The sequence below is a fragment of the Fragaria vesca genome, linkage group LG5, assembly GCF_000184155.1.
Source record: "Fragaria vesca subsp. vesca linkage group LG5, FraVesHawaii_1.0, whole genome shotgun sequence".
Lineage (NCBI taxonomy): Eukaryota > Viridiplantae > Streptophyta > Magnoliopsida > Rosales > Rosaceae > Fragaria > Fragaria vesca.
In genome coordinates, this window is record NC_020495.1 from 22,225,240 (window position 1) to 22,251,325 (window position 26,086).

The window sequence follows — 26,086 nt, forward strand, 5'->3', positions numbered from 1 at the left end:
TCGCCGGTTTTCCGGCGGGACAGCAGTAGTTCCGCCGCTTCGTGGCGGCTTCCAGGCGGCGGGACAGCCGGCGGGACTGCTCCAGAAATGAAGAGGGCTGCTGTGGGAGTCGAATGGGACCGGTGGCGTCCGGTTTGGTGGCCGGAGGAGGAAGAACTCGGCTGAAGAAGGTGAAGGCTCGGGGAGCTCGAGTGGGAGGAGAGAGAGAGGAGGGAAACTGATTTTTAGGGTTCTAATTAATCCCACACACATTTTTTCTACTTATACTCTTTTCAAACCCGAAAACAAACTTCCTCTGAACATAACTTCTTCATACGACATCCGTTTCAGACGTGCCGCATGTCTACGAACTCGTATCGACAAGCTCTACAACTTTCACGAAGGAAGTTTTCGAAGATAACTTACGGAAAATAAAGTCAACTTTTGGCCTATTAAAAGTCAAGGCAACTTAAATAAACTCCCGAAACTTCAACTTCGCATAAACCCAAGAATTTTCATGAATAATCCTTCATTAAATAAGGGAATAATACAAGGAAAAAAAGATATGAAAATCTAGGGTATTACATTTTTTAACATTTTCATAGTATATAATGGCGACGTTTTTATCATGTTTGTGTAAAAGTAATGGACATTTTTATTTAAAACCCTAAAGCTCTCTCTTTCTTCTTTTTGAGTCGGCAACCAACCACAAGTCCCACCCTCGTTCGATGGCGGTTTAAGACAAGGTGGGCCTTTGATCGCGCTAACGCTGTATGACTCTGCTTGCCGGATGAAGCCGGATGAAGGATATGTCGGCAACCCATTACTTTGAGAGGTAATTGACCAAAAGGTTTTAATAGCTTTTGATCAACATGGTTTTTCATATCGGGTTAGAGCTCTGCCACTACCTCTAGCCATGCCGTCTCCTCTGGTCCTACCTCGGCCACTAACCCTGCCTCTCTGAAGATCCATCACCTAAGAAGCAAGCAACCTTGGTTAATATATGCATAAAACTTAAACCAAGGTATAAGTTTAATACAAAAGTGTATTAACCAAGATTCAAACACAAGGAGGAACACAATGTTCACCCTAATAGAGTAAATCCATACTCTAACAAACTGATGTTCCTCCGAACGTTACCTAAGAGCATCTCCAACAACGTAGTCTTTTGCAAGATGGTCCAGCGGCGTGGTCTTTTGCCAGATGGAGATGCAACGATAACAAAAAGACTCTTGCAATTCTCTCCAACCTAAATGTCAAATCTAGATGAATGACACGTGGTTGACTATTCTTAATGTAGCTGTCAAATTTGACAGTGCCGATTGAAATTATCTTTTCTTTCTTTATTATTATCTCTCTCTCTCTCTTCCTTCTCCCTTTCTCCCTTTCTCTCTTCTTCCTTACAAATTTCTTTCTCTTTCATTATTTGATATGCATCTTAGCAACACTGAAAGATCAAATGATCTCCATAACCTCATGTCATCATCCATCAATTGCTGCACATAAACCCATGTCTTTCAAACAGAAATTATTCCAATTGCAAAAAGTCAAAAATACATAGAAGAGAAAAAAGAGAGTTGGAGAAGATGGAGAGAGATTGTGGCTCATCTAAAATCTATCAAACTCGTATGCATCTGATATTTATAGATCTCTGTTATTCACGACTCATATGTGTTTTGCTAGGATGGGTATAATTTCTATAGGATTTGGGTAGGAATACTGTAAGATTTTGGTAGAATTTGATTATATTCTATGAGGATTAATTGGGTGTGTGAATAACAGTTATGATGATTTGATTATCTGAAGAGTTTAGTGAATCTGGTATTGGGGTTTGAAGCATCAGGGGGAGAAATAAGAAGGCATTCATAATGAAAAGAGATAGAAATGGTGGGTTGTGCAGCACTACAACAAAAAATAAAGAAAGGGAGAAAACCTTTTTTAATAGTTATAAAATATACAAAATATTATTCAAATTAGACACCTCTATTGAGCTAATTTCTATCAAAAATAACATTTGCCACCTCACTAGTCAAATTTGAATTTGACACACGTACACAAAATAACATCTCCAATGGAGATGCTGTAACACCCCCACATACCTAATGACATATCAGTACCGAAGAGTAATGGTGATCCGCTACAATCGGGCCATCACTTCGAAGTACTGATTATCACCAAATATGTAATCCTAAGCTTTGATACCAAACTGTCACACCCCTAATTTTGAAGACATATTTTTAAAAATTTGGACATGATAATTCCCAAAAATATCTCTAATACGCTGTCATTAATTCCAACTACCATACCCAATGACTAAAAATATAAATGTCAATATAAGTTCAACATGGAGTCAAATATTACATATCTATATTTACATCAAACTTGAAATGCCAAGTAAAATGAAACGCTCACTAAGAGTTTAATACAATCCGACAAATTAATAATAACCAAAAAAGTCTAACTCCTAAGAAGCAGCTACTAAGCTTCTACATCCCAACCCCTTGTAAGATCAAACCCCTACACCATAGAGTGGTGCACCGGGTTGAAAGAACAAACCCGGTAAGTTTTTTCAAGCCTGTATGAGTAACCTTAAATTTCACATGCACACTTAACTAACTAACACTAGAAGCTTTACATTGAACTAGTTAAGTGAAGGGCACATAAACAATCATAGTAATCCATACGTATAAATTGAATCAGGAAAATCATTTAAAAACAAACAATAGGAAATATAGTAATCCCTGCGCATAACTTACTTTTGGTGATTACATTGAGATCAAATAAATATGAAAGCAATGATCCTGCATGAAACTTAGTTCAGGAGATCACAAGAAACACTAAGATGTTCAAATTAGAATCACAATAATTCAATACGAAACACATCACTAACAAAAGACCATTAGCAATACCAATCACTCGACCACAAATCTCAACATCAATTCACAACATCTACACAAGATCATCACAGACCATCTACACAGATCACCACACAGGTCGTCCCACAAATCACCACACAGGTCGTCACCAAACACCGATTACTTTTCTCCAGATAAACTCAAGGTCCTGATCACAAACATTTCCAACCTACGTGTTCTGATAACCCACTAACCCTCATTAAATGACACACGCTTCAATCAAGCCCAAAGCCAAGTATCTTCCTCAAATCATTTCTTTTAACGATCAATACATTAAACGACAAAAGTGGACATAAAACACAATGTCCCCAAAGCACATATACTTCCATGAACATATATAAATGCCACTAATATCAAATACAGCTACAATTGGGAAAATGCTCAATAAAAGCTGATATATATTAAAAGAAAACATTTTACTTACCCGTGAACCGTGGACGATTAAATTCACATGATTTTAAAACAAAACATTTCACTTTCAAGAGCATAATTCCACAATTTAGCAAATCAAACACACTATATAAGAAAGTCGGTTCCTACTTGAACCTAACCTTAGAAAGGTTACTCACCTTGAACTCCCGATGCGTCTTCTATTGCCACACGTAAAACACAAGCACACTCCCGTCAACACCTAAGTAGCACAATCTACAACTTAATGACAAAGCGAACCGAATACTATTGCACCAACTACTTAGACCTTATCCTCGAAGATTTACCAATTGAAGCAATCTTCCTCCAAGACCTCTCAAGGTCTCCTGAACACTTTAACACCATATTGTAGCAATAAATCAAGGTTTCTAAATACAGATTCTCATAGCTAAACAACCCAAACACAAAACGGATTAACGTTAAACCTAACATGCATCTTTAGGTCATCACATAACCTCATAATATGTCCACAAGATCATATCCACGAGTAGATGACCATTACGAAAACAAAACCCCAAAGTACGGCCGAGTGCGCTGCCACCCGAGCCGCACAGACAGCCATGAGTGGTCCCCACGCGCCGCCAGGGACCCAAGAACGGGGTCATGGATCGTACATCATTCTTTTCATCTCAATGAGTTCTACAACCTTCTCAACTAGCACAAAGTCCAATTATGAAATGATTTATTAGAATTTACCTCGTAAAGACAAGGATTGAAATCTTCCAACGCGAATTTGTCTCACCACGCTTGGAGTCGTCCTTCAAGGCTGGTATGTATGGAAATGGGATGAGAAGAATTACAAAGCCTAGTAGGATTCGTGACCCAACTCATCGAAATCCGTCGGAACAACACTGGCGACGGTGGCAGCAGCTTGCGGGCCTTGTTGCAACGTGCACAGTGATCTATAAGGAGTGAGGCTGGTATGAATAAAAGAAGAGATCAAGAGCTTTCGAACGGTATCAACCATGCTTAATTCCATCGTCAAATGGCCAAGTTATGGCCGAACAAAGGGAGAAGGTTGGTTGGTGACGAAAATGGAGGAGAGAAGGAGAAAATCTGATTTTTGTTCTAAAGCTGTTCTAAAGCTAGGGTTTTTAAATACTACACTAAAGTATTTCTATATATACCCCTTTTTAAAATCGACAACTAAACTTTGTTTGAATATAACTTTCTTATACGATGTCTGTTTCACCCATGTCACATGTCTACGAACTCGTATCATCGTGCTTTACAGCTTTGAAGAAGGAAGTTTTGCAAGAAACCCAATAGATATAAAAAGTCAACTATTTGGCCTTTCAGATAGATCCATTTCTAGTCAATATTTGTTTCTGAACACTTTCACTCTTCTCGAGCTACGAATCCCGCTAACTTCTAACTTGATAATTTCTAAAATAATATTAGAAATTAGTAATGAATTTCTGGGGTATTACAGGTTCAGAGGAGGTGTTGCTAGACCCTGTGTTTGTGGGGTAGATGGAGTTTTTCTCTTCCCGTGGTGTGCTTGCGGCTGTGGGACTCGGCGGCGGCTTTCTTCAATGTCTTGCCTACAACTGTGAAGGAAGGCTGGACTAGGTCAACTGTTTTGGGCTAAGGTTTAATTCTTTTTTGGGCTTTGGGTTGCTATTTTTATTTTCTAGTTTTCTATTAAAAATAAGTTCATTTCATTAGGTTCCTAAACATTTTTGTGCCTCATGGCGTCATATGACATTGTAAGTCTATTTTTCTATTACCTTTTTTTTTTAATCTTAGCATATAATCTATTTTCTATTAGATTGTAGACTCATTTTGTTCTTAAGTGACTGAATTTTGTAATTAGGGTACTACCCATGGGTGACTTCAATGATCTTAATTATTCGCCATCTGGACACAAGGTGATGGATCGAATCACTTTGTAACTTATACTTGATTATGAATGACAAAATATTCGCCATCTGGACACAAGACGGTGGATCAAATCACTTTCTATGCATCTACACTTGCGAATAACTTTTCTTTTTTGTTTACTGATATTTAAGGAAATGGCATTAGATCCCCTGCTGTTGCATCTATATTTTCGACTATTTACGTTACCAATTTTAAGATAAGACATTTGAACCTTGTTGTTTGCATCCTCATTTAGATTAGGACTCAACAACAACAAACACGCTCTTATTAAACTAGTCCATATTAATAAAAAGATATAAGAATGTTTGAATTACTAGTTTTATACAGAAACCATCTATGTAACACCTATGTAAGTGTAAAAGAAATTAAACTAGATAGGGGATTGAGCTCATGAGCCCTAGTCTCGAGTTTTTACTTGACTAATTAATAAGAGATACAAACTTAGGGGAGTATAGTAATATTGAAAAAGTTTAGGGCGTTAACTTTTACTTTTCACAATGTGTTGGGGCCAAAGTATAAACGAAAATATAATAATAACAAGCACGAGAATAAATATCGTTGGGGGAACAACCGAACAACTAGCATCATTTTGTTGGTGTATTGATTGATTCATATATTCATACTTGACCTTCTCTCTTTCTCAATCTGTTACCCATTTCGAACATAACCCCAAATTTCGCAGAGAAAATATCTCCCCTACCCATCAAGCTATGACGGCTTCTTCTGGTGTGGACAGGTACCTCTCTTGATTTTCTTGCAACATTCTGTTGAATTCGATCTGGGTTGTTCCCATTTTTTACAATTGTAATTGCATTAGCACAAAATGGAAAAAGAAACAGCTAGACTGCTTAGTGTTGTATTACTGTGATCTTTTCTAGCATTTTGGAATTTCATTTGATATGTATTTCATGTCTTGGATGAATTTGTACTATCAAAGGCTTGTTCTTTAAGCCTCTGGAAGAATCATTTCCTAACGTAATTTGTTTGTTATTGTTCAGTTAGAAATAATCTACTTTTCTTAATGAATTTTGATCAATTGCTGAACTATAATATATGCATATGTATATCTAAGCTTGTTTACGCACTTTGAAATCAAGCACTTTAATAGGCAGACTCTTGAGTGGTTGGATTTTGGTTAGAATTGCAGAGGATGAGTTGCATTCAGAACTTTACTACACTGGTCATATTAAAGGGTTGGATTTTTAAATTCAGTGGTATAGAATGGTCTTGGCTTGATGAAGTACATGAGCATGGTTGATCAGTCCATACTGATCAGGACTCTCCATGGTTTCTCTTGCATGAAGCTCATAGGGATCAAATCAGTGGAACATAGTAGAAGTAATTACATGGTAGAAACAACCAATGGCGTTGCCCAATAGTAGCATATATGAATTAGGAGATTGCATATGTTGACATACCCCACAGGTAGTTTTATGTTGTACACCCTAAAAACTAAAGAATTTAGAACTATTAGACCATACCAAAAGAGTCTGAATATATATACCTCTCAAAAATGTGACATTTAAGTTGAGTAATCTAATTCTAAAAAGCAGCTTTACACCCTAGGAATTGGTCTGCTTAACCCTTATATACTATATAGATCGGAGATTGTTTTTTTCTTTTTTTCTGTTGTGAATGAGATTTTAGTGTTTCATTGATTGTCCTTTACATGAGGCGTTAATGATTTCTTGCATATGCATATATTAGTTTGGTTGTTTTTCCATTTGGTACTCATGGCTTATTACTTACTTCTTTTTCCCATTGTTGGTGTGGTTGTGTGTGTGCTACCAGCAAAAGCGTTCTCTGTGGAATTGCTCCAGTGGAAGCAGTGCTCTTTGATATTGATGGAACTGTATGTGATTCAGATCCAATTCACCATGCTGCCTTCCGTGAAATGCTTCAAGAGGTAGAGTTTTATTTTCCTCGAGTAAAGATGCCTCTGCTATGAAGAAAAGATTTAGAATGTCTGTGGTCATAATTTTCATTTTTCTTAGTTAGATTCCTATCAAACCATGAAAACAAATAATCATGCTTCAACCATTTTATCTTATAGTGTTGTATAACCTGTATGGAGTCATATATTACCTGCAAAGGTGTATATATCCAAAATGTATGTATTTTAAAGATCTTTGACTGTAGAGATAGTTGATTAACTGAAGTGTCACATCTAACAGATAGGTTTCAATGGAGGGGTTCCCATTACTGAGGATTACTATATTGAGAATATTGCTGGTAAGCACAATGACGATGTTGCCAGGCTACTTTTTCCTGATGATTTTGAACGAGGCATAAAGTTCACAGATGACAAGGAAGCCATGTTTCGTAGGTAAAAGCCTGACCTTCTCTACACTTATAATATCTTGTGGTTCCCAGCTTAGAGTTTGTTTGATGTAAACTACAGATTGGTTGGAGACAAATTGAAGCCTGTGAGTGGTCTCGATAAAGTGAGGAAATGGGTTGAAGATCGTGGATTGAAACGAGCTGCAGTTACTAATGCTCCCAGACCAAATGCTGAACTAATGATCTCCATCCTTGGCCTCTCAGATTTTTTCCAAGCTGTTATTCTTGGGAATGAGTGCGAGCATGCCAAACCTCATCCAGAGCCCTACTTGAAGGGCCTTGAAGCAATCAAGGCATCAAAAGAACACACTTTTATCTTTGAGGTCTGCCTCTTCTTCATGTCATGCTCCTAAGAAAATTAATTTGTGCAAAAGGTTGAAATTTATGAAATGTTCTGTTTTCACTTTACCAGGATTCTGTTTCGGGGATCAAAGCTGGAGTTGCAGCTGGTATGCCGGTTATTGCGTTAACCACCGGAAATCCAGAACACATATTAATGGAAGCAAAACCCTCCCTTATTATCAAGAACTATGATGATCCAAAATTGTGGGCAGTACTAGAAGAGCTTGATAAGAAGAGTGGCACTAGTGGTGCTTAAAGGTATAAATAGCAAATTCATAGTACGCTCAAAGGCAGGCTTAAATAATTAAGTTGCTCCATATAGATTCACCTGTGGCTGCTATTTCCGGGATGCTGTATTATTCATCACTGTTCATTCAATCATAAATTTTAAGTAGCTTTTTGTGGCTACATCAGAACATGCATATACAAATTATTGATCACCTGGATTTGTTCTATTCACTGTTAGAATAGGGACTTGAATCTGAATGAAAGATACTGGTAAACTTTTCATGTAAGCTCCAACCAAGGTTTAGGTATTACGACCCCCTAAATTGGACCAAATATTATTATATTATTATTATTAATATTGTTGGCATGGGGATGACTGATGAGCCTTCCAAATTGACTAAGACCCAATCCCGTAAATTTTTGTTTTTTTTTTGTTTTTGAGAGGGAAAAGTAGTCTTTAAAAGAAAAGGCGAGTATTTAAATATTTTAAAATCATTAGAAAGATCTTTTCCTCTTGGTTCGAATCATTCGATGACGTGAGATCGGAGGGCGTAGCCAACTTTGTTTTCTCTTCTAATTTAAAGGTCTAGGCGTTCTTAACTGAAATCGCCGGAATGGAATATATGACTTTGACTCGAATTATCTAATTAGTCCTTCCATTCTCCATTATTTTGTTACCAGCCATTGGGCTTTGCGTTTATTTCATATTTGTGTTCGTTTCGGTCCCATTTTAGTAGCTTGCAACTTGCAAAGGAAATCCAAATCGCAAATAGGCTATATCATTTTAGAAAATTATTTTTATTTTTATTTATATTACCAACACAAACAATTGTCTAATGTTTAAAGGTTTGTAAGTGTAACTAGCAATTTTTTCTACTTAAATTTGATGATGAGAGTTGATTTATTTGTTTGTGCAATTTTGATTTAACTACCAACTGATTATATGCGTGTTTAGGACATTTACAATCTCAACTTAAAAGGAATAATATAAGACATGTACATATTCACACAACACTTGAGTACAAATTTTCGTTTGAGATTTATAGATCACGCAACACACCCACATATAGCAAAAGAAAAAAACATTCTCACGTCTTTTCATTAATATAGACTGGTTTAGTTAGTAAGAGTGTTTTCCACAGACGTGAGAATGTTTGAATTATTAGTTTTACACAGAAAACACCTTTGTAAGTGTGATGAAATTAAATTAGATAATATTCGAAAACGTTTGGTGCATCAATTTTTACTTTTCAGAATTAGTTGGGGCCAAAGTGTAAACAAAAATAACAAGCACGAGAATAAATATCGGTGATTCGATTGCATTATTCTTACTTTCACCATTCTCTCTTTCTCATTCTACTACCTGTTTCAATCAGAACCCAAATTCTTTTGAGAAAATCTCTCCTGCCCATCAAACTATGACGGCTTCCTCTGGTGTGGACTGGTACCTCTCTGTTTTTCCTTGATTTTTTTGCAACATTCAGTTGAATTTGATCTGGACTGTTCCCATTTTACACAATTGTATTTGCATTAGCACAAAATGGAAAAGAAACAGTGAGACTGCTTAGTGTTGTATTACTGTGATCTTTTCTAGCATAATGGAATTTCAGTTGATATGCATTTCATGTCTTGGATGAGTTTCAGTTGATATGTAATGTCAAGGCATGTTCTTTAAGCCTCTGACAGTTTCATTTTGTCTTCCTAACTTAATTTGTTTGTTCAGATAAAAATAATCTACTTTTCTTAATGAGATTTTGATCAATTGTTGAAGTATAATACATGCATATGTATATCTAAGCTTGTCTAAGCGCTTTGTATCGAGCATTTTAACAGGCAGGTTCTTAAGTGGGTTGGATTTTGGTTAGAATTGGACAGGATGAGTTGCATTCAGATTCAGTCCAACTTTACTACACTGGTCATAATTGAGGGTTGGGTTTATAAATTCAAAGGTAAAGAGCTTGGTATGGTCTCGGCTTGATGAGTACATGAGCATGGTTAAACAGTCCATTTTGTTCAGGACTCTTCATGGTTTCTCTTGCATGAAGCTCATAGGGATTAAATCAGCGGAACATAATAGAAGTAATTACATGGTAGAAACAACCAATGGCGTTGCCTGAGTGGCCAAATTTACTAGTAGCATTATATGAATTAGGACATACCCCACAATTAGTTTTGTGTTTTACACCTTAATACTGAAGAGTTTAGAATAATCAGACCAGACCAAAAGAGTATGTTTAAAACTGAGACATTTATGTTGACAAATTAAATCCTAAAACGCAACTTTACACCCTAGGAATTTGGTCCGCTTGACCCTTTTTGTACTGTATATATAAATCTGAGATTGTTTTGTTTTTCCTTTTTTCTGATGTAAATGAGATTTAATGTTTCATTGATTGTTCTTTACATGAGGCGTTAATGATTTCTTGCATATGAATATATTAGTTTGTTTATTTTTCTCCTTTCGGACTTTCGGCACTGATGTCTGATGGCTAACAACTTTATTCTTTTTCCCAGCAAAAGCGTTCTCTGTGGACTTTCTCCAGTGGAAGCAGTACTCTTTGATATCGATGGAACTGTATGTGATTCAGATCCAATTCACTATGCTGCCTTCCGTGAAGTGCTTCAAGAGGTAGAGTTTTATGTTCCTCAAGAGAAACTGCCTCTGTTATGATTTATGAAGAAAAGATTTAGAATGTATGTGGTCATATTTCATTGTTTTTAGTTAGATTCATATCAAACCATGAAAACTACAAACGATGCTTCAACTATTTATCTTATAGTGTTGTATAAACCGTATGGAGTCATATATTACCTGGAAAGGTGCATATATGCAAAATGTAAGTATTTTAAAGATCTTTGACTGTAGAGATAGTTGTTTAACTGAAGTGTCACATTTAACAGATAGGTTTCAATGGAGGGGTTCCCATTACTGAGGATTACTATATTGAGAATATTTCTGGTAACCACAATGATAATATTGCCAGGATACTTTTCCCTGATGATTTTGAACGAGGCATAAAGTTAACAGATGACAAGGAAGCCATGTTTCGTAGGTAAAAGCCTGACCTTCTCTACACTTATAATATCTTGTGGTTCCCAGCTTAGAGTTTGTTTGATGTAAACCACAGATTGGTTGGAGACAAATTGAAGCCTGTGAGTGGTCTCGATAAAGTGAGGAAATGGGTTGAAGATCGTGGATTGAAACGAGCTGCAGTTACTAATGCTCCCAGACCAAATGCTGAACTAATGATCTCCATCCTTGGCCTCTCAGATTTTTTCCAAGCTGTTATTCTTGGGAGTGAATGTGAGCATGCCAAACCTCACCCAGAGCCCTACTTGAAGGGCCTTGAAGCAATCAAGGCATCAAAAGAGCACACTTTTATCTTTGAGGTCTGCGTCTTCTTCATGTCATGCTCTTAAGAGAATTAATTTGTGCAAAATGTTGAAATTTATGAAATGTTCTGTTTTCACTTTACCAGGATTCTGTTTCGGGGATAAAAGCTGGAGTGGCAGCTGGTATGCCGGTTATTGCTTTAACCACCGGAAATCCAGAACACATATTAATGGAAGCAAAACCCTCCCTTATTATCAAGAACTATGATGATCCAAAATTGTGGGCGGCACTAGAAGAGCTTGATAAGAAGAGTGGTACTAGGGGTGCTTAAAGGAATGAATAGCAAATCGGTATTATGCTGGCAGGCTTAAATAATTCAGTTGCTCTATATGTTCACCTGTAGCTGCTATGTCTGGGATGCTAAATAATTCCTCACTGTTATCAAATTATTGATAACCTGGATTTGTTCTATTCACCGTTAGAATAGAGACTTGAATCTGAATGAAAGAGACTAATTCAACCAATCTGGTGTACTGTAATTATAGCCATCGTAAGAAGGAACAATTAAATTCCGAGCCAAATCGGCCTTTCAAATATCAACATGAAACTATTATGGTATCACACTATCACCAAGCCAATTATCTACCAAAGCCATGAACCTTCTAAGAATGATCAGAATGTTTGAAGGAAAACAGGTGAAAGTAGAAAAACCTTGTATGTTGTTAACAGAGATACAGAGCCATATCAACAAGGATCATACCCCATACATCATCCCACAGAGAGATCCCTAAACCTTGAGACAAACATGAAATTTTCTTCTGTTTGGTTTCTATCAAAAATTACCAGAATCGATTCTAATCCAACTAAAGAGCCTTTCTACCTGTTCAAGCTATACTTATTTTGAAGAAGATGATGTATACGTTCAGCAAGATATTCATCTAGACCATGAAACTGAGTCAATTTCATCCCTCGCAGCCTTGCATAGTTGAAGCCTCTTGGCACATTGTTGTCTCCTCTCCAGCAGTTCAAGATTTTCATCAAGCAGTTGTGCAAGTTGCTTCCCCTGTAGGAGATAACAAAACTCATTCAGAGAACTACTATTAACTGTAAGCATTTATCATTTAAAGAGAGACATAATGATTGTTGCTTTACCTCCTTTCTGCCTAGTTGAGTGTAGAAGTGATCGAGCAAACACCGCTTAGCCTCCCTCACTTGACAATGAACAACAGCTTTTGGTATAGCGTTTCTCAGTGTCTCTGACACCATCCCAATATAGGAGGAAACATTTGATCCAATCCTGCGGAAGTGCCCTTCAGAATAACGATCTTCAGAGGCTGCGGATAAAGGTCCTTCTCCCCTCTCCACTTCTTGAGGGAGTTTCCGGAAGAAATCCACTGTCAGATATGAAGATTCCATGTCCACCAATCGCAAAACCGTTTTCTTGCTGCCTTCCCGAAACCTCTCCAGAGATTCATAAGCGGCTGCTGCCAATTCTGCTTGAAGAGTTGGGAAGCGCCTCAACTCCTGTTAATTCCAAAACAAAACTTATAACTTCCCTCATCACTAAACCAGTACTTGGAAATAAAGTTTATTATTCAAAGCAAGGAACCTGAGTTTCTCTGATTGACATTCTCACGATTTCCTTCAAAAGAAAGTGAACCTGCAGTATTGGATCAATATTTTGAGAAAACAGAATGTAGCAAGTTCGTGGATGGCTAATAAGCTCAACCACTTAAATTTGACATGAATCTTGCTTTTGATGGCTGCAGAAACAAGAATATATGCTATATGGGATGGTGAACACGTACTTCATCTACTGAAGATTGGGCTGGGGCTCTAAAAAAGTTGAGTGAACTCTCAATGAGGCGCCGATAACCTTGCTCAGGAGCAATTAGATGAGGTTGGTAACCATCTGCCTGAGAGACCGCTTTCCTTACATTTTGGAATGAAAGATGACGGTCAAAAGGAAGCCTTCTCAAATCAACTGGTAACTTGTATTCAAATACTGTATATATCCGATCACCACCAGGTCGTCTGCAATTTAGCAAAACATGAGGAAACATAAATTTTTGATTTTCTTCTCACTTCCATACTTTCAGGGTGTAATTTAATATCAATAATCAGAGCCACGGATGAAGGTTCGTCAGAGCATGCAAATATAATGAAAAAGCACAGGCTATGCCATATTAGAATTTAACTGCTTTCCATTTTTCTTATTCATAAGAGTGCTCACTTGGGAAAGAAGACATGACACTGAAAGAGAAATGAATCACTTCTAAAAAGAAACTGAATTCATAAGTTAAATGGAAAGATCAAATAAATTCTTTGATAAGCAAAATGGAAAATTGAGTCCCAGATCAAAAAAATTGAATGTCTTGGGAAAGGGTGTATTAGCCTCCATTTCTAAACAGCATGTATATGGGAAATAGATAGATTGATTAATGGAATTGATTCTACTTCATATACTTAAAAAAAATATTAAGAAGGGTTTAGATTACCCTACCCTCCATCCAAGTGTTCCTTAAATATCCGATCAAATGACCGGCACAGCTCTAAGATAGTATATAACTGGGCCTGAAACATAATATACAAGGACAAAATAAACCAAAATATGATCCACTAATATGAAAAAAGGAGACAGGCATGCATAAGTTCCTCACCCCTGCATCAATAGCAACAGGTTTACCAAGCTGATCCAATTCAGATTCAAGTTCGTCAATGCTTTTGTTGATCATAGAAGCAATTGCTGGAAGTCGAGCTTTAATTACAGACTCTAAATGCTGAAATCATACTCAAACAAACAGCTAACCAGATTCTTCTATATCATAATAGAAAATTAGTGTACAAAGTATACAAAATCTTAAATTAAAAAAATGGGAATTACCTTGGAGAGAAGTTTTCCAAGATACTCCGAACCCATTTTGCTGGCCAAATGTCCATACTCTGTACTAGTAGAAAAATAGTCACCCTCTCTCCTCCTTGCAGCAATCATGTCCATATTTGTATTAATGTCAGCTTGTGAACGGTTCACAATTCCAACCCAAGGGTGTTTAAGCCTATAAGATCTTCCTTCCAGAACCTATCAACTCAATAATTAAAACAATATTCAGAAAGATTAATCCTCTGCATCAATAAGGCACTTTCACATTAGTCAATTTCTTCGGTCCTACAGTTGGTAAAACAGCAATTCAACGGTCATTCAGTGCATAAAACATATTCACAACCAAAATGCACCGTCTATGGACACATCAATAATCGTTAAGTAGCTTCCACCTAAACAGAAATTCTCAATAATCAAAGCTGAACAAAATAAACAATGAAATGTACTACCCACAGAAAGAAAAAGGGAAAAAGGAAATGGAAAGAAGGCTAGAAGTCTTACATCCAAAGCATTAGTTCCCCTATCCATTAAATCAAGCTTTGTCAACACACCAAATGTCCTTTCACCTATATGACAAAGATACGGCTCAATTCAAAATGAACAGGAGAATATACGCATAGAACCATATAAGGTTATATACTCAGATAATAAAACAGGAAGATTGTATGGAAAGCATACCAGTAGGATCTACTTCTCTTGCGATCTTGATAGCATCAGATGTTGCTACATCTTGATTCGCTGGAGTTATTGCTAGAATTATGCAGTTAGGCTGTAAGACAGAAGCATACATATATTAAGAATAAAATGATGAAATTTGTTTAATTGCAATGAAGTTAAAGGCAAAATTCTACTCAAAAGTTCAAGTAACAAGCAATCTACACATTCCAATCACACCATCAAAAAGATGTCTGTTGTAAAATTAGAGCATGCATATGGGAATAAACAACATTTCTACATTATGATAACTGAATTCTCTACTCAAACATGGGAGACCAGTAAACCAGTTAGGTAAAACTTTTAGGCCCCTTATTTTGACTGAACCAAATTAAGCTAGAGCATAAGATTTTTCAACAAATACTTGAACATTCAAGGCGTATGAATAGTGAATATTCATAATTAGGATGAGTTTTATCTTAAAATAGGGAAAAGGACTTCTGTATTACCTTTGCTATATACGAACGAACCATGTTTTCTATATCTTGAACAATACTCTCTGGTTGTCCCTCTGTCAGTAACAAACATCTATAATTACAGTATTCAAAAAATAAAAATGAATGTAATTTTAACTTTATCATAATATAAATGGACACAGTAAATGAGTATACCTACAGCAACCTTAGTTAAGCCAGGCAAATCTATCAATGTTAGATTGACAACTGCCAAAAGACAAATCATGATTGTAAGACAGCACAATAAATTCTAGAGAAACACAAAAATATAGCAAGTAAGCAATAAGCTGTTCAAACTTTATACACCAGAGCAAGAAACCCAATGATTAGAACACCACACACACACACACACACACACACAAGAAAAGAAAACGAAAGATATCATAGGCTTACCATTTGGGGAGTATATACTGAGATGAATAGGAACATTAGAAATCCGATTTGATTTCCCTGTCAACCTGTCAGTTTCAACCTGAATTTCCTTCCGAACTGCAGCTGTTTATTGAGGAAAAAAAATGCACAAAAAAATCATCTCAATATTTTTTTCAGTATAGAAGAAAAGGGCAAACAGTTGGGTACTTGTGCTATTACTATACCATCTTTAAACAATCATATCAAGAAACCTGAATGTAGGCTATTTAAAATTACAAGTAATATAATAAAGACTTCTTTTGTTTTGGAGAAGGACACCTAGCAATAAGAATATCTTTAGTGGCATGAAGAACATATTTAGAACTTTACTAAACATTATCATAATTAGCATCCATATACATAGCACTTCCGAATGATCATTTGCTTGTTTCACCATTCATTACTAATCACCTAAAGTAACCTTTCAAGTGTTCCATAAGATGATATACCATTTTAATCACTACAGAATTTCGAACTACTGATGACACTGGAAATAAAAGTCTGGAAAATCTAATGAAACTATGAGCCAAAAAGCATGGTCAACAAAAACACAAGAACATTATCAATTCATCAGTGAAAAAAAAATCAGGAGTTCCATCTATATCAATATCTGTACAACAAATAACATACCGAAATCAGTGAACCTTTTATTCTCCAAGTGGAGGAACTCAGCATACTCCTGCACCCCTGATTCTAACTTGTGCAGCTGCAACACCAAAGGCCTCCTTGTCACAATCCCTGAAAAGCCAACCAACATTAAAAAAGCTTCATCATTACCTACTCACTAAACAAAGGCATTAATTGATGTAAATCAAAACCGAATTTCAACTCCTTTACATTCTGTGCCTTTATACAATTTAAATAATCTAATCACAAAGTAATCCTAACAGTTTGACAAAAAATTTAAAATTGCTCAGGGCCTTAGTTTCACTCAGTTGACTTTAAGTTGACTATTCACTATACTATTGCAATTTCTTTCTCACCGGCCAAACGTCGCAAAATCACGGAATCAGAATCAATACGGCGAATATGAATTACCAAACGGCATGTAAACCCTACCTGATCCTCTCGGAAGAAAATCGCGGCCGACGATGCTCTCCAACACCGACGACTTGCCCGAACTCTGCAAATTCAAAACCAGCACACCTCAAATCTCGCTTCGCCGGAAGGAAACAAACAAAACAGTGCGAAAATGCGAGTGCGTGCAGAGAGAGAGAGAGAGAAGAAAACAGCATACCTGACCTCCGACAACGACGACGGAGGGAAGCTCCTCCCAGAGAGTAGGCAAGGAGCCGTCGCCGGCGCCGTGGTCACCGAGGATAGTGCAGGCTCTCTGAATGCGGTTGACGAGGGCGATCAAGCTCTCCATGGACGCCATTGGTGAAGGAGACGAAACGACGACGTAGAGGGAGAGGAAGAGGAAGAAGTAGCAGCAGAAGATGAGTAGGAAAGCTATTTTTGCTGGTTTTAATCTGTAAAAGATTATAATGAAATAATGGAGGTTCCGATTTTGGAGGAAAAAGATAAACGAAGTGAGAGTAACCGCCGCGGTGGTGGAGGAGGAGGAGGAGTCGTTGTGGGAATCCACGTGACCGCCTTCCGCCTTTTTATACGATTTGTCGTTTTAGTCGAAGCAGGACTCTTTCCTTTGACTGGATTTGAATTTGGTCAATGCAATTCTTTATTTGTTTCTTTCCCCCCACCCCTGGTCTTTTTGTAATTCCGTTCAAGTTTGGGGGTCTTTTCCGACGTGACTTGTACTACTTGCGCAGTTGCGCTACTCTGAGAAGTCGTAACACACCACACTACCTATATTACTTAAGTACATACTAGCATCTTTCACCCGCACTCTGTGCGTGTATGTAAATTTTTTTTTTTATTATTATGCTGAAAGTCTGATTTCTTTTTATTCTTAAAAAAAAAAATAACTGATTTCCCTCTCCACTTTTCTCTCTCACCTCCCACGTTTTAAGCTTCTTTCTTTCTGTTTTTCATTTTTTCTTATTTCTAATATTTACAATTATTAATTTGTCCTTCATTTGTTAGATGACATATTTTAAAGTTTTAATCAATTAAGAATATTATAGGTAGTTCAAAAATTTAACCGTTGACAAAATCAAAAAAGCCTTCTGGCTTTATTAATAGAGATAATTGCATATAATATAGTAATATACTTGATTCTCAAAAATTAAAACTCAACCAAATCATAAAATTAATTATTCGCCAGAGTTTTGGCTAAACAAAATAATATCAGATTTGAAAGCAACAATTATTAACCATCCATCACGATTTTTGTTCTCATCTCTACGATCTAACGGTCAACGTTTCATTGGTTAAACAAAAGTTAAAACCTAAACCTAATAAAACTCTATATATAGACGCTCGCTCTCTATACGTGCCTTTCACATCTCATGGAACCCTAAACCCTAGTTGCCGCTCCCCCTTTAGTCTAGATCCTTGCATCAAGTTCATCGCCTCTAATCTTTCTTTTCCCATGGGTCTAAGTGAATATAATCACATGACCCTAAAGTAACTTAGTGTTGCTCAGGGGTAGAGTTACCTTTGATCGACTGTAGAGGTCAGCCGTTGTTGAAGACGAAAAGCTTTCTACGGTACCAGATCTCTGTTATATCTGGACTGGTATGGTACCGTAGGAAGGCTTTTTGTCCACGTCAACGATGACGATTACGTTGATCAACAGTGTATTGGTTCGTCTTCCTAAGGTACAACGTAAGTTATTTTACTTCTCTAATTAACTATATCTATATGGTAATTGATCCTAGATGTTACCGCCAGTTTGCCTTTGTTCGTTTTTCTGTCAATTTTTTTTATAGTTTGCACAATCATTGTATGATTTCTTCGCGCGGCTATGAATTTACGGGTTGCGTTGCTTAAACATTTCATGTTTATAGAGAATTTGCGATGGCAGATATGGTCTTGTGAGCACGTTTCCATCGGTAGGACGAAGGAATTCCTCATTATTTGTAGTTTATATATTATCGTTGTTTTAGCTTTATTAGTTCTATTTTCTTTTTCTTTGTGCTTGATGTTGTGTATTTTAGAGTCCTAGTTCTTACAATCTGAATTGGACGTGATTTTTGCGTAATTAAGTACTTGTAACTTGTGCAGGGAATTAAACCATGAATCCATGGATAGCAAACAGGTTTATGTTGGATCTGAGTATCGAACAAGTACACTGTACACATAATATTGAATATGGAGAATGTAGTCGACCAAAATGAGAAGCTCGATACATATCACCTGTAACATACATATGAATGACCACGAAATACATGTATAATTCACCGTATGACACATGTACTAGTTTTTATTGTGTTTATAAGAATAAGTGAATAACAGTAAGTTTTTTATTGTTTTTTTTTTGATCTTCTCTAGAAGTTAAGAGAGACTGAGAGAGTATATCGGGCAATTCAGTATTCATGTATATGATGTATAGCGATTAATTCCTATTTTCGCCATAGACAATCTATCAAGAAAACAAACTTAGAAAGAAACTGTTATTAACATTTTTGTTTGATTATGCATAACGTACACATTATGTTCTTTTGTGATCATAACAGAGGAGAAATTTAATCCGAACTCTTTTAAATTTTGGGTGTAGAAACTACTCATGGTTTCCCACTTAACAGGCCAATGAAAGTAAGAGATACGACACCCAATTGAGTGAAATCATCGTCCTCTTTCTTCAAGGGAGACACTGCTTTCCTCTCTTGAAACCCAGTTTCGCAAGTATCAGGTGCGTTTAAGGCAGCACTGAGAGGATTAAGAGCAGCCTCGTAATCCTTCTCCTTGAACGAATAGATAGCTTCCTGCATGCTATCAGGGGCATCTTCGCAGTCTTGTAACGCAGTCTTAATAACCTTGGTTCCGGCTAGGTAAAGTGTGATATTAGCAAGTCCATAAAGGTCTGCGCCACGGCTTTTGGGGTCGGCCTCAAGGGTTGAGACACAGAAGGTGTGGTTCAAAGATCGTTCGCGATCTGCAGCTTTCTTGCAAGATTGTTGGATTAAGTCATCACCGAATGTGGTGTGAAAGAGCACGAGAAAGATGACAATAAGGAAGAAACACTTCATTTTGAGAAGCAAAGATTGATGAAGATCAGATTTCAGAATTGGTTTGGAATGCTGAGTTTTGTGTTGGGAATCTATATGGAAACGTTTATATATATACGCACAAAAATGACTCTTCATGACAAAGGTAAAACGTACAAGAAGGAAATGGAAAATGCCCCCCTCTTCATGATTCAATGTTTTTCTTGATAGAGTTTAAAACCAAGTCAATGTTAAATGTTTATGGTCATCCTCCTTAATTATGAGTTATATACACCTAATTGAAAGAAAGATGTAGAGGCTAGAGGGATAATAGTAAATCTGTTGCTTTGGATTTTCATTTCATACACGTTTGAATACTGTGTTACACTGTCCACATTCATGCGGTTTCAAATTCTACATAAAAATGTAGATGCGAGAGGTAATTTAGAAAGCATGAATAATTCATTGTTAAGGCTTATTTGGAGGGGTTCAGCTGCTATACACATTTGTATAGCATACATTAAACCGTGAGCCGTCCGACCATTTAGTAATTCAAAATTCAAGACGATTGGACGGTTCATGGCTTGATGTATGCTATACACGTATATATATATATATAGTAGAAAAGTCCTATTTTTAGAGTAGTAACTTTGTTACTATAATTAGAAGATGTTTTTTTTCTTCAAAAGTGGTTTTGGTAACTGATCCAAGTAAAAACACAAGAGAAGTTACCAACTTACCATCAACCCCTTTGGTTCCCAAGGCAACAACTTTGGTGGTGCCGCTGTGTGGGAATTAGGAACCGTAGAACTACGGCCTCTTCCCTTGGTTTTAGTAGTGTTCACCTGCTCAGTTACTGACCAAGAAAATTATGGTGAATCGCTGTTGGATTTACATCCAAAGACTGAAAACAAAACAAACTCTACTTAAAAATAGTTTTTTCCATCATTAAATTTACATATAAAGGTGACCGACTAATCTCATGCTTGATACTATAAAAAGTTCTATTGCCGGGAATAGAACCCGGGTCTCCATCGTGAAAGCCAGATATCCTAACCGTTGGACGACAACGGGTTATTGCTAAAAGTTCTCTGCAAGTTTATATATCTCATTTTAAGCATCTGATATTTTCACACCGTCTGATGGCAAAGTGGTTCTGCATCGATTGACATTATTTTTTTTTTTTTTTGTACAAGCTGAATAATTCATTAAGAAGGCAAAAAGCCCAAACGATAAAGCACAACAGTAAAAAGCAAATGTTCTCCAGCACAAACCAGACAATGGTAGTGAGAGGAGATAGCAGAGCTCAAAAAAACAGTAGGAAACACAATGCTTCCTCTATATTACAACATCATGAGGGCATGGAAGCCCGTCATTTCTCAAAACCATAGTGAGAGACGGTGGGGGAGTCTCCGACCAGATGCAGAGGCCCAACACCTGTTTTCCAAGCTGTGCTGCTGTGTGAGCAGCAGAATTAGCTTCTCGCGGTATCCACCTCCAGTGAACCCGATCAAAATACCTGCTCTTCCATTTGATTTCTTCAACAATCAGATTAGTTCTCCAATTATTGCACGTGGCAATAGAATTTAGATCTGAGATGACTGATTGTGAATCAGATTGAACTTGGACTGCTTTCATATTCATGTCAACGGCGAGATTGACGCCGGCAAGAATGGCTAGCGCTTCCACTGCCTCTACAGAGCTAGCGCGAACCAGGGAAGCAAGACCACCCATAAACGACCCCAGGTGGTTTCTAATCACCACACCTTTGCCCCCCAATCCAGAAATATCCCAACTCCCATCACAATTGATAGCAATCATGTCCATTGGAGGTGGAATCACGTCCATTGATTGACATTATTTAGTAGCTCTAAAACGAACCACTGAGGCTTAGAAATCTTTTTTTTTTGGTCAAGTGAGGCTTAGAAATCTACTTATCTACATATATGATATATCTCTGCATCGTCTTTCACCGTTCTCTAAAGGAAGCTAAGCATACTTTTACTACTCATGAATGTTTCCTTGCATTTTTCATTCCCACACACAAGGGTAATGTAGTCGTTTTTGCTCTCTTCTCTGCAAAATTTGAGAAAATGGGGATATTCAACACTCGTGAACACGAAGCTTTAGGTGGTGAATGGACTTATAGTTTCATATGCTCAACGACTGTGAGCTTTTATCGGTGAGCCGTGGTCTGGTTGGTTAAGGTGTTAACTAACAATTTTGAGGTCATAGATTTAAATTTCATTGACATATATAGGATGTGTGAATTATTTAATAAAATGTTTTTTAAAAAAAATAAAACAAAAACAAAAAAACAACTGAGCTTTCTTTAATACATGAATTCCTTGCTATATAAGCTTCAGCTTTCAACAGTCCCTAGATAACCCTTGCTGGAAGGGTGAGGCCTCACTTCTGTTTCACGGTACAATCAAAACAGACTACAACTGAGCACAAGCAAGAGCACAAAACAAACCGGAAATATTGAAATTAGACGGTTGAACTTGTGTTGGTTTATTCTCTTATGAGCATCTCCTAAGCCATATGATATTGCAGTATATTGCAAGTTGAAAGCAAAACAACTTCATATCTGAACAAGGTTTCAATAGACAACTCATCAAAAGGTGAGTAAAACTTAGAGCTCCTAATTGCCCAAGAAAATCATTAACCCAAAATCTACATACGTCGCACTTTATTATCTAACTAAAACACCGAAATCACCAATCTTAGTTTTCCTACAGCCCTAGCTCTTTCAGCTATTTGTGAACCTATTAGAGTTTTTCAAAAGAAACAGTGAATTGTGTATCTATGACAAAACTTTCAAAAGAAAGAACTTCAAAGCGAAGACCTTTACAGATTAGGCTGCAAAACCAAAGAGCAATGGGCATGTAAAATGATCATGACAAAAAGCTATATCAACAAGCGCATCCAGACTCAGCCTGCGACTGAGATGCACCGCCACCAGTAGACCTCAGGTTCACATCAACCATGTCTTCTTGCTTCGTTGATGAGAGTGTTTCCATTCCTGGTAAAGCTGCAGCAATTTTCCTAAAGAGTGCCTGAACAAAGATTCAAGAAAAAACTACTCATTAAAAATATTGAAAATGCACCATGCTGATTGATGTACTCTACTTGTTCTAACAGCAACTAAGAACAATTCCCCAAGTTTAAGCATACTAGGCGAAAGTGTGATATGTACAATCCAAATAATAAAACATCCAACCAAAAGGATCAACTGAGCATCTGATCTTTATGCTGCTTATGGACTAATTGCCAAATCTCATCCAATACAATGAAAAGGGTTCATCCCAGAAACCCCATCAGGCACATTCTACCATTGTTTTGTTCACTTCCTTTTCTTGGTGAACTTTAGGTTTCTAAGAACGATTAATATCGATATTGCCAGTATACCTTGATATTAAAACCAGCTTTTGCACTGGTTTCGATGAACATGACATTAAGGTCGCGAGCCTTGGCTTCTGCTTCCTCTACAGAAACTTGCCTGTTGAATCAGAAATGAAAATTTAAGCATCGAAGAAAAGGAATCGAAAAGCCAATTCAAAATGAACGCCAAAGCCAAAGAAAAGAAAAGCATCCAACGACTAAGACCCTGGAATTTCGATGGTCAGATACATTTGTTGAAAAAGACTTCAACTATATACAATTCTAATTTCTGTTTGAGACGCAAAAATTTAAAATAATAGGATACACTTGGGGCCTTATTGGAATACTGCAAATGTGAGCATATAGGTCTTTACGCACTTATCTTGCATGGTACTTCATTTCCAAGTTATACATAGATATTCCCTGAGTTGTGCACGCTAAAAGATTTTGAATGATACATAATAGTCCAAGTTGTACATAATGTATCCAAACATGAATGCACCTCAAGCATCCTGGTATTTACGAAATAATGCCCTTTCTAAACTCGAATTTTAGGGATGCTTTAACTTGTGAAATCTGAACTATGGTGCATATACATTTTGCAGTATATGCAGTACACTGAACAAATGTTAACTCTGATGCCTCCTTACTTTTCATGTATCCACAATGTCCCCCTAAAACTTCTTTTGAAACTGAGGCGGCATCATATCGAACCACCGTCATGCAATGGAATATCAATGCGTTCCTTGAGTGTTAACAGCAGCAGAGACCATACTTAATTGCTTGATCAATTAGGCAAGATGAGTAGATGAAGGGGTTAGAAAAGGAAAAATTAAGAGGAATGAGTTGGGCGAAGAGTTGTGTCCTTTTGGGTTCTGGAAGATGAGAAAGCTGGGGAAGAAGATGGGGTTATGTAGTGTGTTAGGCTGCAATTAAGTATTAATAGATGCACAAGAACTAATACTCTAATACCCAGCAGCTTCCAGATATAAATAATCAGAGAGAAACAGAATCCTTAAATAATGCAGCCATCCATGCCCATAATGAAGACGAAAATCCGACCTATTCGCACTCACCTGACCACCCATTATAATCATTGAAGATTCTCCTATCCATTTCCATACAAAACGACCATAATGCCTAGAGACACCCTACACTTTTCTTTGTTTCTTCCTTCAAACACTACAATCCTTTCAAAAATAGCATCACTTAGGTTCAAAATAGCATCAATTAGGTTCACAAGACACCCTATGCTTTGCTTTGTTTCTTCCTTCAACACTGCAATCCTTTCAAAACACTGCAATCCTTTCAAAATATCATCACTTAGGTTCAACCAGCTCAACCTAACTCGCTAAATAATTTCATGCTATTTCTACTGTACAGAAAATTGAAGGACATTATCTGTCAGCTCCTTGTCTTATTTACACAGGATGCTTCCATTCCCATTTACATTTTCTCTCCTTAGAACTGAAGCAGTACAAAGTCTTATAGCTGCCTAAAGTAAGATCTGGGAATTATGGAGTTAAAATTCCATCAACTATGAGTTAGACTCTATCATATATCCAACATTTTCTAGAAAACTTCTCTGTACCCCCACAATTTTCATCTCCTGTGATTCTCTTACAGCAACAATTGCATCCACCTTTTTCTTTGCACCCACATTTAGTCCCAAATCCCCTTCTAAAGGAACCCTCCATAATTATTTCTCAAAGAAAGCTTTATTCTTTAGCACCAAACTACAAACATGTACCCTCGCCACTTTCATTACTTTAACACACCAATTCTTGTAAGTGGTCTTTCTGCCCTTCCTCTACTCCCTAAGAAATATGTCGTCAAATTTTCAAATTAGTTTGCTACACAGCCAATATCTTTAAGAAAGATAAGTAATAAGTTGGCAAACAGCATAACACCAACTAATAGGTGTTAAGAATATTTCAAACCAGAATTTTGAAAGCTTTCAGATGATTTTCAGGATATCTGGATGATTTTCAGAATTTTGAAACCAGAATATTTCAAACCAGCACAACACCATTAGATGGGATTTTTTTTTTTTTTTCTGAGAATCTGGATATCTGGGACGAAAATCAGGATTTCTAATTCAACTTGCTTAGCCAAACATATCAGAGGAAAAAAAAAGTCAAAATTGCAATGTATTATGCATCTAAAATTGTTCTGGATTTAACTACTAGTAATAGCTAATGCACACACCAAAAACAGTCCCTTGGAAAGAATAAACTGAAAAACAAATGGTGAGCTATCCCACATAACCATATATTTTGAATCAAATCCTACCTCTTGTCTGCAAGATCGGTTTTGTTTCCAACAAGGACAACAATGACATCACTTCCCCTCTCAGTGCGAACCTCATCAATCCACTTTGAAGTGTTTAGGAAAGATTGTCTGCCTACACGATATATTACCAGAATGGTCAAAGACATACACCAGGTCTGTAGTATGATACTAGACCAATGTAGCCAAAATGAGATTAAGTCAATAAAGACGTGGGCATAAAAGTGAACAATAAAAAAGCTTGATTACAATCAATAGATCATATAGAAAACACATAATCCTTTTGAAAATTTGGACAGTTTCGAAATAAATATTTATTGCACAGAGGTGAAAATCTTGTCCAATTGATTGCAGTAAATTTTGTGGTATTCAGTAGAGAGAGAGAGAGAGAGAGAGAGAGGAGGGAGGGAGGGAGGGAGGGAGGGAGGAGAGAGAGAGAGAGAGAGAGA

The 26,086-nt window shown here is 36.9% G+C and overlaps 6 protein-coding genes across 6 annotated transcripts in view; 2 read left to right on the plus strand and 4 right to left on the minus strand.

Annotated features, from left to right (window-relative positions):
• The first annotated feature begins 5,767 nt into the window (after window positions 1-5,767).
• On the plus strand, window positions 5,768-8,309 carry LOC101297058 (fructose-1-phosphate phosphatase YqaB-like). Its single transcript, XM_004300236.1, has 5 exons — window positions 5,768-5,943; window positions 6,999-7,113; window positions 7,382-7,533; window positions 7,609-7,870; window positions 7,960-8,309. The coding sequence occupies exons 1-5, from the start codon at window positions 5,918-5,920 to the stop codon at window positions 8,143-8,145; spliced, it is 741 nt and encodes a 246-aa protein (XP_004300284.1). The 5' UTR covers window positions 5,768-5,917; the 3' UTR covers window positions 8,146-8,309.
• Window positions 8,310-9,453: 1,144 nt separating this feature from the next.
• On the plus strand, window positions 9,454-12,014 carry LOC101297350 (fructose-1-phosphate phosphatase YqaB-like). The gene is made up of 5 exons (XM_004300237.1): window positions 9,454-9,561; window positions 10,632-10,746; window positions 11,019-11,170; window positions 11,246-11,507; window positions 11,597-12,014. Exons 1-5 carry the CDS (start codon window positions 9,536-9,538, stop codon window positions 11,780-11,782), a joined length of 741 nt encoding a protein of 246 aa, XP_004300285.1. The 5' UTR covers window positions 9,454-9,535; the 3' UTR covers window positions 11,783-12,014.
• A 371-nt stretch (window positions 12,015-12,385) lies between these two features.
• Window positions 12,386-17,290, minus strand: LOC101297642 (dynamin-related protein 1E-like). Its single transcript, XM_004300238.1, has 15 exons — window positions 17,150-17,290; window positions 16,972-17,035; window positions 16,543-16,650; window positions 15,895-15,996; window positions 15,658-15,708; window positions 15,496-15,557; window positions 15,011-15,101; window positions 14,834-14,898; window positions 14,336-14,530; window positions 14,112-14,231; window positions 13,955-14,025; window positions 13,260-13,485; window positions 13,061-13,111; window positions 12,604-12,975; window positions 12,386-12,514 (listed from the first exon to the last, which is right to left on the minus strand). The coding sequence occupies exons 1-15, from the start codon at window positions 17,288-17,290 to the stop codon at window positions 12,386-12,388; spliced, it is 1,848 nt and encodes a 615-aa protein (XP_004300286.1).
• Window positions 17,291-19,541: 2,251 nt separating this feature from the next.
• Window positions 19,542-20,006, minus strand: LOC101315352 (putative invertase inhibitor-like). The gene has a single exon (XM_004301661.1). The coding sequence runs from the start codon at window positions 20,004-20,006 to the stop codon at window positions 19,542-19,544; it is 465 nt and encodes a 154-aa protein (XP_004301709.1).
• A 1,296-nt stretch (window positions 20,007-21,302) lies between these two features.
• Window positions 21,303-21,812, minus strand: LOC101290873. Its single transcript, XM_004301662.1, has one exon. The coding sequence runs from the start codon at window positions 21,810-21,812 to the stop codon at window positions 21,303-21,305; it is 510 nt and encodes a 169-aa protein (XP_004301710.1).
• Window positions 21,813-22,524: 712 nt separating this feature from the next.
• The window catches only part of LOC101297934 (ras-related protein RABH1b-like), a 4,975-nt gene continuing 1,413 nt past the window's right edge, over window positions 22,525-26,086 (minus strand). The window contains 3 exon segments of the mRNA XM_004300239.1: window positions 22,525-23,023; window positions 23,376-23,466; window positions 25,641-25,795. Coding sequence (XP_004300287.1) covers window positions 22,880-23,023; window positions 23,376-23,466; window positions 25,641-25,795 — 390 coding nt within the window. The 3' untranslated portion in view covers window positions 22,525-22,879.